The sequence below is a fragment of the Vidua chalybeata genome, chromosome 4, assembly GCF_026979565.1.
Source record: "Vidua chalybeata isolate OUT-0048 chromosome 4, bVidCha1 merged haplotype, whole genome shotgun sequence".
Lineage (NCBI taxonomy): Eukaryota > Metazoa > Chordata > Aves > Passeriformes > Viduidae > Vidua > Vidua chalybeata.
The window spans coordinates 32,298,620-32,312,012 of NC_071533.1; the positions used below are offsets into that span (position 1 = coordinate 32,298,620).

At 37.7% G+C, this 13,393-nt stretch overlaps 1 protein-coding gene across 2 annotated transcripts in view; it reads left to right on the forward strand.

Annotated features, from left to right (window-relative positions):
• Nucleotides 1-6,150, forward strand: part of RAPGEF2 (Rap guanine nucleotide exchange factor 2) — a 185,350-nt gene extending 179,200 nt beyond the window's left edge. The window contains exons 28-29 of one of the 2 annotated variants that reach the window (XM_053940955.1): nucleotides 2,341-2,646; nucleotides 3,849-6,150. In XM_053940955.1, the coding sequence (XP_053796930.1) occupies nucleotides 2,341-2,646; nucleotides 3,849-3,874 (332 nt within the window). In that variant the 3' untranslated portion in view covers nucleotides 3,875-6,150. The remainder of the gene's footprint in view (nucleotides 1-2,340; nucleotides 2,647-3,848) is intronic. The other variant, XM_053940956.1, reaches the window with a different exon arrangement.
• Nucleotides 6,151-13,393: the final 7,243 nt, after the last annotated feature.

A 13,393-nucleotide genomic window follows, 5' to 3' on the forward strand; every position in this document is an offset into this window, starting at 1 on the left:
GCCTTTGTGTTTCAGGAGAGCCTGCCATACATCAAAAAACTAGCTCAACTGCTGGGCAGTATTTTGAGAGGTTGATGTATTTAGATGTCTGTTCTGAAATTTGAATTTCTCATCTCAGTAAGGCTCCATAGGCTATATTTAGAAATCTTAGTAAATGTGGCCTGATTTTTACAAAGTGTTTTACTTTATACCTTTGTATGACTTGTCTGATAATTGTGAATATTCCTTACTTCTGAAAATGGGATCCCTTTGTGTGAAAATACCAACTGAAATGTTTCTTTGGACTGCTGAAACTGAAGAGGTTTCAAAGTTAGAGATGAAATACATTTCTGTGCATTCAATAATGGAAAGATCAGATAATGTATAAATTAGTATGAAGGTGTCTTTGGCAGAGCTTAACATTTTTATCATATTGTTCCTTCTATGCATTCTAATCTGTGTGCCTTCCAATACCTCTGAATTTTTGCCTCTTTTCTTCCTTTCATTCCCCCTCACTTTGCCTTTTGTCAGGTTAACATGAAGAACTATCTAAAAGCCATTTTTTGCTGACACAGCTGAAAGTCTGCCAGATTGAGGTCATGCTGAGACCACTATGATAAAGAGCTTTTCCATTTTCTGCCCGAGTATATTTCTTAGCAGTGGCCTTTTGCCTCAAAGCTTGGGTGCAGGTCTAAATCCCTGGGCTATCAAGTGGAAGAAGGTGTATGGATTCATGCCAATCTCTAATTTTACTCTTTGATAACCCTTGGTTTCTTTCAGAATGTGTAACAGGTGTGCTTCCAAACTTGCCTCTCAAGGCAGTGCTTGCCACTGCATTTTTACGGACTTGAAAGAACATGAAAGACACCTGAAAATTCAAACCAACACAATTCCATGGCCTTCACTACTATTAGCTAACTGTCCTGCAAATGTAACTATGTGTATCACTATCCAACAGAACCCACTGGTTTACATACTTCTTTTGCACTTAATAGATATTGATTTCTCTTAGTATTTCAGTAGAATTTTTCTACAGTAGAATTTTTCTACAATAGAATTTTTCTATAGAACTTCTGATTTTCAGAAATCTTTGAATAAAGTTTCTCAGAAACTTCTTCATGCTGTTTTGCTCAGTTAAAACAGTTTGCCCAAGAAAAATACTTAGACCCTATTTGAAAATTCTTGGTTTTGTTGTAATACCAAGGATTTATTTTTAAATCTATAAAAACTTGCATCCAAGTAGCACCTGTCCATTTTAAGTTTGTACAGCCCTTTCAGTCAAATCATCCTGTGTAATGCAGGGTGGTGTTGTCATCAACACTTATGCAAGAATATAGTGTATGACAAGCTGTGCAAATTGTCTGTCGGTGGTTTTTCCTGCTGTATTTGTAAGGTTTGCCATTAAAGTGGTCGTGTGTTAAAGGGCTGGACCCACAATAAGTGTTCAGTATCAAAGTCCCAGTTGACTTCTCTAAGCACTTAATTCTGAAACAGAGACTTGCCTATCTGTTGTGTGTCCTGGCTGATGCTTAGGATTTTTAACTGGTTTTTTTTTCCCTTAAAGTTTTCTCCAAGAGGGCTTCTCAGGATGCCCTGAGTTAAGCCTTGTTCAGGTAAACAGCTACATCTCAGTGAGATCCACAGGCTAGGTGGTAGTCTTTCCATCTCTTAGATAAAATAATATTCAGTCATTGTTCTTATGGGAATACTTTCAATTTTGATTTTGCAGAAAATACAACCATAGGGGCTGCAGACATTGCATGCAAATAGTATAATGATGAAGCCCACTTCTCTTCCTGATCACTTGGAGTTGTAGCTTATGTCTCATTAAGTAGTAAGTTTTGTAGGAAGAAAATAATGTATCAGATATATTTCTTTTTTCCTTTCCAAGATGCTAAAAACAAAAGAGATGAGTTCTTGGATGCAAAGCCCATCTTCAGAATTAAGTTAATCATACATGTGGAGAGATGCCAGAATTCATGATGTTTACTACTTCTGTGGACTCTTGAGTCTTCCATGTTGCTTTGATCACTGTACATTTTAATGCATACAATTGATGGAACAGCTTCAGTTGTGAAGTTTGAACAAATTCCCTATGAAATTTGGTGAATTTTGTTAGACTAACGGTTCACTGCTGGAAGAATAGCTATATCCTGTGTATGTTATATATTCTGCACTTTCTTGACTCATTTATTTTTCACAAGTTCTTTGTCTAGCATATGATAGGTAACCTCTGTTGTTCAGAGTTTCTGTTCCTGGGCTATGAGTTGCTTGATAGTTATTTAGCTTTTGACTGTCTATTTTCCTTTGAGCAGTGTTCCTCATCCTGTCTCTAACAATCACCTGTTGTTTTTCCTGCAGCAAGAAAAGAGGGTCGATATCGGGAACCACCTCCAACTCCTCCCGGTTATGTAGGAATACCTATTGCTGAGTTTGCAGAAGGTGGCTCCCATCCAACCAGGAAGCCTCCAGACTACAACATAGCACTTCAGAGGTCTAGAATGGTGGCACGGACATGTGAGACTCACGGGACAGCAACTCCACAGCAGCAGTCGCATGGCCACTCAGCTGGCAGGCCCGTGAACAAACCTCAGTGGCATAAACCAAATGAGTCAGACCCACGTCTTGCTCACTATCCATCTCAAGGGTTTTCCACAGAGGAAGATGGTAAATTTCTAGTTGTTAGATTTTGAGTGTGCTGCATGCAAAATGGGTCAGTGCTTTCACAGACACAGAGCAAATGACACAAATCTTGCCATAATTTGAACTCTATTTCATTTCAAAACTTGCTATTTGTTAACTTTTTGGAAGGGAAGGAATTCAGTTCATCCTAAATGTAATTTAAAATTTGAAACATAGGTCCACTTGAATCTTGAACAACCAAACAGTTGGCTTAGGCAGCTTCTCTGGAGGTGCCTATGTTCACCTTGTACAGCCCTGCCTGCCAAGATTTTCCATATTAACCATGTATTTAATGATCAAAATTTTTGATCAAATTTAACTTGATCAAAAATGCTCAAATATTTTGTACACTAGGATCAATGTATCCTGGTCTACAGAATACTTGTCCAAATCCACCCCATAGAGCACTGTTGCTCAGGTTTATTTGGATAGTTGCTCACATTCTACCTGAAGCTCTTTACACTGTGAACACCGAGTCTTCCACTCTATTTCACATGATGAGCCCACTGCCGTCTCGCTACTTTGCTGGTCCAAATGTGTCTACATCTTTATGCTTCAGCTCAACTGTGATGTTTTTCCATGGAGAGCAAGTGTAGCTGGGTTGCAGCTTTAGGTCCTCAAAATTTAGGCAGGGTGGTGCCAATATCACGCACTTGAATGCTTTGTTTTGCTTAATGATAGACTAACATTCCCCTTCTCCCTCAAACTGCTTAGTTACTAAGGTTTTAGGTGCAGGATGAACCTTGCAGTTGAGCATGATGGGGGAAAAAAATGAAGTCTACCTTAACTGAATTGCCTCAAATTTTGAGTTACCATGACAGAGAATTTTAATTTTTTCTACCAACAATGACTGAAGATATATTTAGGGAAAAAATGTCAGATGCCTTTCTGAAGCTATTAGAGATCTAGGAGTCTCTGTTGTGCTCCTCAGGGTGATAACTGCATCTAGCTCAGTTAAAGCAATTGTCCTTTTTTCTTCAAGATCAAAATTCCAAAGGAATATGTCTCATGAGACCTGAAATGTACTGAAATTTAGATTGTTTTAAAGTATATATACTTATACAATGAAATGGCGAACACATGAGCACAATACACACAGTTGTTGTATGCACAGCTTGTTTCATTCAGTATCAGTCTTGTTCTTTATGAACTAAATTCTATTTTTCTTTATCCTATTATGTTTGCAGAAGATGAACAAGTCTCTGCTGTCTAAGACTTGGGTTTTTCTGGATCCAGAGTGAGCCACCTTAAAGGAGAGCACAAGAAGACGTCCCTAGAATAGGAGCCTTGGAACTATGATTAAAAAGATGGTGGACCTATTTGCCTCCTTCCCTGCCTTAAAGCAGCATGGGGCTTCTTCCTCTGCCCCTCCCCCTTCTGTCCCCTCTCCCCTTGCATGTGAAATACTGTGAAGAAATCGCCCTGGCACTTTTCAAACTGTGTTGCTTGAAATGCACAGTGCAGCAATCTCCAAGCTACCACTGTCGCTGTCTGCCACATCACACAGTATCATTCCAAATTCCAAGATCATCACATCAGGATGATTAACTCTGGCTGCACTTCCCAATGCCTGGAAGGGTTTTTTTAAATCTTCCTTTTAGATTTTAATCACAGTCCTAGCACTTAGTCTCATTGGGATAATGAGATAAGTTAGTTGTCAAATTACATTTGGCCTTTAACCTACAAAGAGAAAATTGCTTTGAGATCCTTCAAGGAGGCAGTGGTTATTTGCTTGTTTACAATGCCTTTGTTACAATTTTGTATGTTTGTGTCTGGGAGATCAAATAGTGCATCTGAAGAGTAATTACAGTATTATTTCACACCTGTAAGTAGGGTTGCCAGCCTGAGCTCCTGGAAGAATATTGCTATCACATGGCTGAGCAGGGCAGAAGGGAAGGCAGAGGTTGCAGGATGCAGCCTTTCCTTGACTACCTGGCTTTGCTCTTAATGTGCCCCACCCTGGAATCTTCACAAGTTTGTAAATGTTAGTGCTAACAGCATCCTCATCTGGGTCTGGCGTAAATTCAGAAACACAGTGCTCACAACTGGTCAGTGATCAAGAGGACACAGTGTGCCTCATACCTGTGCCTTGCGGAATACAGGATGGCATGCTAAAAAAAAGTGTCCCATTGTAATAAGACAGACGGCAACCCCACTGTTAAGTTATATACTTTTTATTTTTAAACTATATAGTAGTTATATTAAAATAAAAATTAACTGGATAACACTGCAGTGAAGGCAAGTTGGGATGGCACAGCTCGTGTCAGCTGTTAACACCGATCTAATAACTTCCATCTATTGACTTTGACATTAGGGGATAATCGAGCCTTTAAGTGAAAAAAATAAAAATAACACAGTTAGATTTGCCAGCCTTTGCAATGCAGAAATAGTCACAACTGTTAATGGCTTCATGGAACACTGCATGTGTAGAGAAGGCCAATGTGTAGCAACCACCTGCTCACAGCTGCTATTAACCCTATAATGACTGAAATGACCCTCCCCTCTATTTTTGTGTTGTTTTTGCACAGACTCCGGAGAAGTGAAGGCTGCCAATCCGAGTAGTACTCAAATGTGAGGAACTGCTGGTCTTGGATTTTTTTTTTTTCCATTGAACTCAGCTGATCATATTGATCAGTAGATAAACGTAAATAGCTTCAACTTTTAAAGATCAAATTGCAGTGTTTTTTCACTGTATCAAACAAATGTCAGTGCTTTATTTAATTCTCTCTCCAGTAATCATAGCTTTTGTCTATTTGCTTATATATAACATTGTCAATTATGCATTTGTAATTTTACATGTAATATGCATTATTTGCCAGTTTTATTCTCAAGGTTATGGACCTCATGTGCATATAGAAATACAAAATCCTAGCTCTATCACAAGTTGCACAAATGTTATATAAGCATTAAGTAATTGTAGACCATAGGACTGCTAATCTCAGTTCGCTCTGTGATGTCAAGTGCAGAATGTACAATTAACTGGTGATTTCCTCATACTTTTGATACTACTTGTACCTGTATGTCTTTTAGAAAGACATTGGTGGAGTCTGTATCCTTTTGTATTTTTAATACAATAATTGTACATATTGGTTATATTTTTGTTGAAAATGGTAGAAATGTACTATGTTTATGCTTCTACATCCAGTTTGTATGAAGCTGGAAAATAAATAAATATAACATTAATGAAGTCCATATTGATTCTTATGCATTTTACATGTTCCACATACTTGAACAAATTTATGAAAAAATTTTACTTCTCTGTGTATTAATATTAAAAGGACATTGCCAAGTGATGTGGGCAAACCACTGGTGTGGAGTTTTTCTTGATATATAGTTGTGCTGCTGATAATTTTTGAAAACTTTAGTGTGCGTACTGCTGAATGAGAATGACTGATACTGTGAGCATCCCCAGCAGAATCATTTGAGATGCCAAAAAAGGTATGGACTTAGGTGTATGTAGAATGTAAACAGTTTTAAAGGTAAGACTGTGTTGATTTTATATTCTGAATAGTGTAAAAGTAAGGAATATATGTTTTAACATTTGGGTAGGGAGAAGTATGGAAGGTGATCCATTTGAGTTTTTACCGAACAAGGTATGTCAAATAAGGAATATCACCCAATAGCATCCCCAGTAATAAAAGCTGATGTTAATTCAATGTCAAGTCTGTAGATTTGATTTTTTCCCCAGAGGCTAGATTCTTTATTTACAATGGTATGCAGAAGACTGGTTTAAAATGGTACTGCTAAAGCCATAAACAGCCATATCCCATTTAGCTTTGAAATGCCTGGCAGGTGGTGTTTCCAAGTCTAAAATTAATTCAATGCAAAGAGAAGCAACAAAATGCTGTCTAGATACAAGTCTTCCTAACATAGCTCTAGAAATGATCCAAACTTAGAATTATAAGAAAGCTAAAAATCACTGAAAATATGGGACTTGTAAACCTTGTTTTTTATTGCCGTAGTCTCTAGCACGTAAGGAAAGAAATGATGGATATTTAGATTTGTGTTGTGTAGTGGAACTACTTTCTGTGAATCAGAGGCTAATATTTTTTGGGTACATTTCAACAAGCTAAAGATTAAAATTTGTTTTTACATTAGTAGAATGAACACACATTTTTACATATTTTACCTACAGGATTGTCCTCCAGTAGTACCAAAGGCACAGTGATAGGGAAATAATTGCTCTTAACAACTTGTGAGGTGTTTGCACACTTGTCAATTTTTTCTCTGTGCTTGATATATTATTGAATTAGGCAGTGCTCCCTATCCTCCTGTTTCTGCCGCCTTACTGTAATTAGTATTTTAGATCACATTATGTAGAGACATCCTCAACATAGCATCCAGTATAGATAGCTTAATTCGTTATGGACTGGGTGATAAATAACACGTCACACAGCAACTGATTCAATAGAAGTAAAGGCCTTGGTGTGACATCTGAAACAGGTTTGGTAGTTGTAGTATGTGTAATATGAATTTTGTACTTACTGAGTGGATGCAGCAAAATGCAGACAAGTAAATACCAGTTGCTGGGATTTAGTGTTGCATTCACCAAAATGGAACAGAAATTTAAGGATTTTTTTGTGTGTTTGAAGAAATGACATTCAATTATGTGTGTTCTTTATTTATTTTTTGTTTTTTTACTGAAACTTACTGAGGCAGAGGCTACTCCTTTATGCAGTATATTGCACAATATAGTCAGCACAAATCTGTAAAAGCTGAAGTATTGAGGGTACTGCTTCAATGGATTCATCTTGGTCACTTGGTGAAGCGTGCATGTTTTACATCTGTAAATCTGAGACTAAAATATTTGGTCAACCTAAGGTGAGGGACAGGTTTTGTTTTAAAAAAGAAACAAAACCAAAAGCCCTCTATTTTCTTCAAGACTGGTAGGAAATGAAATAAATTTCTAGGCTGTCTCATATGGATTGTTGCACAGTTGAAACAAAATCAACTCTAGAGAATTCGAGTAATGATTTAATTGCAACTATTAATATTTATGTATTCCTTCCTATGGAATAAAACATTAAAAATACTTCTGTGAATAAAGCCTATGTAGCAGGAACAGCCTCTCTAACATACATTAAATAACACAGATCCATTGAAGAAAATATGAACATTGTTAAAATTACTCTGAAAATTGACCCCCTCAGGAGACAGCAGCCATGTGAAATGATTAATATAATTTTGGTCCCCTAACTCTAGATTGTCCTTTAAGTAAGCTTTACAGTCTTGTCTCTAAAAATTGCATGCTTTGAGAGAAGGCTGGGAGTGAAAGTAGGTTTACTGCTGATGTTAGGTGGAATCTGTTACTTTCTGTTTTCCACTGAAAATGTAATAAATGAAAATTTAGAGTTTTTACTAGAATATGAAAACCTTTAAATTTCTCTCTTGCTTATATGTGGTGAGTATGTAGGAATTAGTTTAAGATATTCAACTACTAGCAACCATCAACAGCATAATCTTAAACTATTCACATTTGATTTTCCTGGCATTAAATTTATACAGTGACACTCTACACACCTACACACAGGCTGCATTCTCTGTAGAGAAATGAGTCTTGGCTCTCTGTGTCAAAACTCAAATTTGTGTTAAGTAGAAGTGCTGGCTTCTCCTTAAGTGTAGACTCGTAGCTCCCTCAGCTTTTTACTCAGTGGCTTGACACGTTCAGTTTTCTCTTTCAGTTTGGAGAATTAATTTGGATTTTCTTTCTTTATTCGGTCAATCCTTAAAGTCCTAGTTTTGGCCTAGGTAGTCTAATGTCTGAAAGGAGGATTATTTTCTTTGCAGCACTGTTGCCCTTGCTGGCAATGAAATCCTTTGTGTGTGTATATAAAAACATTATATATATATAAAACCCCATTTTATATATGTATGTGTATATATAGGAAAAAAAACATTGTATACTATTGCAGCATCCACTTTTTTTAGCTAGCATATCTGCACTGGAAAAGAAGCCAGTGCAGCGTTATTTAAAGTAATTTTTTTCAGTGAAACTTACACTGGAGTAGTGATGTTTAAAATGCTTTCTCAGTAACTACCAAACTGTTTTGACATGCAGCTGTTATCTTCTGATACAGTTCCAGGAAAATTTTGCCACTTGTGCCAGGGTCAGTAGGTGTGGCAGAGATAAATCACCTAGGTGCTGTGTTCAATATGTTTTGAGGCTTTTCTCATAACTACAGAAATATGAGCAGTTTTTAACTAGTTTTGAGTTTTGTGCAACAAGTAAGATGCTCTGAACTGTGGCTTTCTAAGAGAAGGTGGGCCATGAGGCCTGGGATGGCTTTTCTGCCTTGGTGTCTTTGGTCAGAGTCCAAGTAAAACACAGGAAATTGCACTGATAAAAAGCAACCTTCCACACTGAGGCCCTACTTCCAACATCAGTGGAGAATGGGATTTGTTCTGGTTTGACAGTCCTGGGAACCCTCTTATGGCCTTGCTACATGTTTTGCTCGTAAGGAGAGATAGTGCTGTTGCTGCATTTCTTACCTGGGAGACTGATCCATTCCTCTGGTTGTCAAAAGATACTGAGCCTCCATGTGCTGGTTTATATGTGTATGTGATTTTTGCATTAAACATTCTTTGGGCTGAGCAGCTCTCTTCCCTTCTTCTTTCTTGTACCTATACCTTACAGTGGCCATATATTCTTCCTATCTGTCCTGTCAGAATAAGTCAAACTTAAGTGGGACAGGTAGAGTGGAAATTTCTGTCTGCATTCTACATCTTGTGCAGTTTTTAGGGGGGGGGGGGGGGGGGTTTGTTGTGTTTATTTGGTTGTTTCTGTTTTTGTTTCTTTTAATGTAGATGTCTAAAATGCTGCTTAAAATGAAGCATGATCTGCATCTTGATCTGAGTTTTATTCTAGTTTTGTCACTGTGATTATCACATCATCACATTCTCCTCTTACAATTTTCTGATCTGTTGTCAGTGTCTTCCAACACTGTACTCCCAACCATTTCTGCTATGATGATTGTTGTTATTAAGGTAATAATCTGATCATAAAGAACTCCAGCAGTAGTCCCTCTCCAAATGGATACTTACTTCCATGTCTTACAGCACATAGTTTTTTCCCTCCCGTGCAGGTAGGTGGTTTATTTTACTTGATATTGCCTCTACCTTGCATTTTATTCCTTCCTGTATTTTCTCCAGGATCTATAAACATTTTTCTATTTTGAGATGTGTTCTCAAGGTTTTATTAAGTCAGACTGATGACTTGTTTGTCCCTACATTTCTAATAAGTTTGTAATGCTTCGGTCCCCTGGTGTAGCTCCTGATGTGACAGCTTCACCAGGTCTTGTTATTCAGTTTGTGGTATCAAATACTAGCTCTTTCAAAACTCGTAGCTATAGTACATAGCTATAGATGGATTATTCCTGAGCTCTCTTCTTTCTTGGCCATATAGTGGCACTGCAGACTCATTTTAGTTTCGAGGTATTTTTTCAATTGAAGAATCTTTGACTTTTTGTGTCAATGAAAAGGTCTAATTCAGATTCACTTCTGCCCATTTTGATTTTTCTTCTCCATCCTCCAATATACTAATTTGTCAATCTTTGTTTCCTTTGCTTATTATTTTGGTTTGGGTTAGAGGAGAAATTTTCCTGGTTACTCAAAAAAATTGTTTTGGTTTTATTTCTTACCCTTGCTGATGACACATTCTGGACAGCCTTTGTGTCTTGGGTAGCCTTTGAAATAAGTGAATATTTCACTGTAAGTAACGTCAGCGGAGAACTTGGCTGAAGAGGTTTATTCAGGTTCTGGTACTGTGCTTTGAGAAAGACTGTGCCTTCTTAGTAGAGGAGAAAAAGAAAACCTGTGAAATGCAACTTCCAGTAGCTCCCTGAGAGGAGGTAGTAGCACAGTGCAATGTCTAGACTGAACAGCCCTGAAACTGGTAGAAGTCTTTCTATCATTAAAGTTGAAGGTAAAAGTTTCAAAAGAATGTTGAATTTTGTTTTATGCTCAATTAATGTTGGCAAAATCACCGAGCTTCCTGAGACTTTGCTTGCTATGCCTTGGTCGATGTGAAATTCATTTGGCAAGTCAGTAATTGCATTTATGAAAAGCTCATAGCAGAGACTTTACCAAAATTCATGTTCATATGGCTTATGTATTTATTGCTCTTGAATATGATTCAACAAGCCATTCATGTTTTGAGTGCTTTCTTGACTATGAAAGGGTGTACTTTGCTGCTTCTCCTCTTCCCAGCACATACGTGCTTTTCCTTTCTCATGCCTCCCTTGTTGTTCTTTAGATGCATAATTCTTCCTCCCTGTTAACCTCTTCCTGTTGCTTATATTAGCAGCTTTCTCACACAGCTTCTCTTTGCTCCTTTGTAGAACACAGTACCACCCATTTCCTTCCTCCCAAAGTGTGTTTTGTGTGTAGTCCTCCGAAACAATGGAAGGAGGCAGCACTTTAATATTCAGAAAGCTTGAAAGGAGTGTACCCAGACAGGATAAATTCAGACTCCAGTTCTTTGTCTGCATGTATATAGCCTTTTTCTCAATTGCTGCCTGAAAGCTGGATTGTTCATGTTTCTGTGTGGTGCCCACAATATATTCATAGCATAACTCTTACTTTGTTATGATCTGATGAATGCAAAATTTTTGGGTTTTTTATGTGCTGAAGTCTTTGTCAGATAGAAATGGAGTGTAGCTCAGGACCAGTGAAGGGAGTTGGGGAGGAGGGGAAATGAGGGAGCAGGTGTGGTTCTGGCCAGACTTCTCAAATGCAAACAGTAATCTTACAAGGCAGAGGGGTCTGTTGTATAATTGAAAGGCTCTTTTTTGTCTATTATTTCTTGTAAATCACATTTTTGCTGCTTTTCATGTTTAACCAGTATGCATTCTCTATAAAAACATGCTTCTTTACAAAATACTGTTGAAGACCTATACAGGACTGAACTACCTCCATCTTGAGTATTACAGGCTCACCAAGGAAATGGGCACAAGCACCAAGCCTGCCAGGGTTCAAGAAGTGTTTGAGCAATGCTGTCAGGCACATGGTGTTACTTTGAGGGTTGTGATACTGTGCAGGGTCAGGAGTTGAACTTTGATGATCATAGTGGTTCCATTCCAGTTCAGAATATTCTGTGATTACAGCATTTGTTTGGTTGGGATATCTCCGTCCTGGCACTTGCTCTTCAAGCAGTTGACTTTCCAGAGTGCTGTGCATAGGCATTCTTTTTTCGTGTAGCTTTGTGTTTTGCTCTTTAAATGAAACTTTTTCATGAAAACTGGCATGTCACACATTTAATGTCTTTGAAATCTTGTGGGTCTTCTGTAATTCACTGAAGATTGTGTCCAGTTCTTGGTTGCTTATACTGTAGAGCCGCCTCAGTTAAGGAGTCCGTTGGATACATCCTGTTTCCTCTCATGTGGCACATAAGTGGGCTGTAACGCTGCCATTTCAGCTAGAATGCAACAGTTTGCAAATTCTAATAGTTTCTGAGTAGCTGGAGTAATGTCTTTAGGCAGGTAGTCACACTTTTTTAGTAAGGGATTGGACTAAGACTTGAAGAGGTCAGTGAGTGTCCTGTAGGTACTATTGCCAATTTTAATTACACTTTTCCAGATGTTTCTGGCAGGTATTTCAAGGTTATGGTTATACCTTTCTTTATGTTATCTTTGCACTAGGGATATAAAAATGTTGTCACTTGTGGGCAAAGATCCCTTAAGGGCCTGTAGAATATCTGGTGGAGTCACTGTGCACAAATATTTATTTAAACATGTCAGTCCACTTGCAGAGAGCAAGTTACTCTATTCAGTCAAGTGATACTGTCTATAACTATCACTAAGAGTATAAGGTGATTAAGTGTTTGTTTAAATCACCTGCATCTGATGCAGACATTATTTTGGTGCCTTTGCTACTACTAGTCTTTGATTTAAGTTTCTAATTTAAGCCTTTGTTTTGCAGGATTTGTTTTTAATTTGAGTACAATGAGTTCTCCCTGAAGTAAGTGTGGCACACTCTGTATCTTTTTAAATCTTTGCTGACCTCTAAGCTGCTGAGATGTCACACTGCATTGTTTGCTCTTAGTACTTTTTTTGGTTTGTTTTTTATTCACCTAAGTGTTGTTTGAATTCTTCATTTAAGGTTTGGGGTCATTGAGGTTTCTGAATTTGTGTTTTAACTGAAATCAGGAATTCAGTGATGTTTATGTAGTGTCAGCAGTGTCAGTCTTTATTCCTTTCATGCTTGTAAGCTTGTCCTTCATTTCATTGTTGTCCTGATGATTGTGTCCTCATAATTTTAATAGCTTTGGCTGAATTTTTGCTTTCAACTTCTGTATACTTCTAAAGAAATCTTTGCAGCTGAATTTATTTGCTGCCTCCTGATGTGCTGATGCTATTCCTCTTTGCATCTCCTGCTAGTCTGAGTGTCACAAACAATTTCTTCTCTTTGTGTTGAAGTGCACTAATGCTGTATGCACAAGCTGCCCTTGACACTTAAGATGGACTTTTCTTAGTTTCATTTGCAGCAGTTGGTGTCTTTGGACAACAAGGAGACATTTTCTCTTGAGAATGCATCTCACTATCAGACAGATGGCTATGAAAGAAAATGTTGATCCTGTCCTAGCTAGTACTATTAGAATTCTTAATTCTTCATGCAATTCACAGGTGCCTGAGGAGCTTTCTTGTGGCAGCCAGCACTGCAATGTTAACTTGCTGATTATTTTCTTAAAAAGATCTTTCATACTATGTACTGGCTATCCTGATAGAATGTTCCTAAG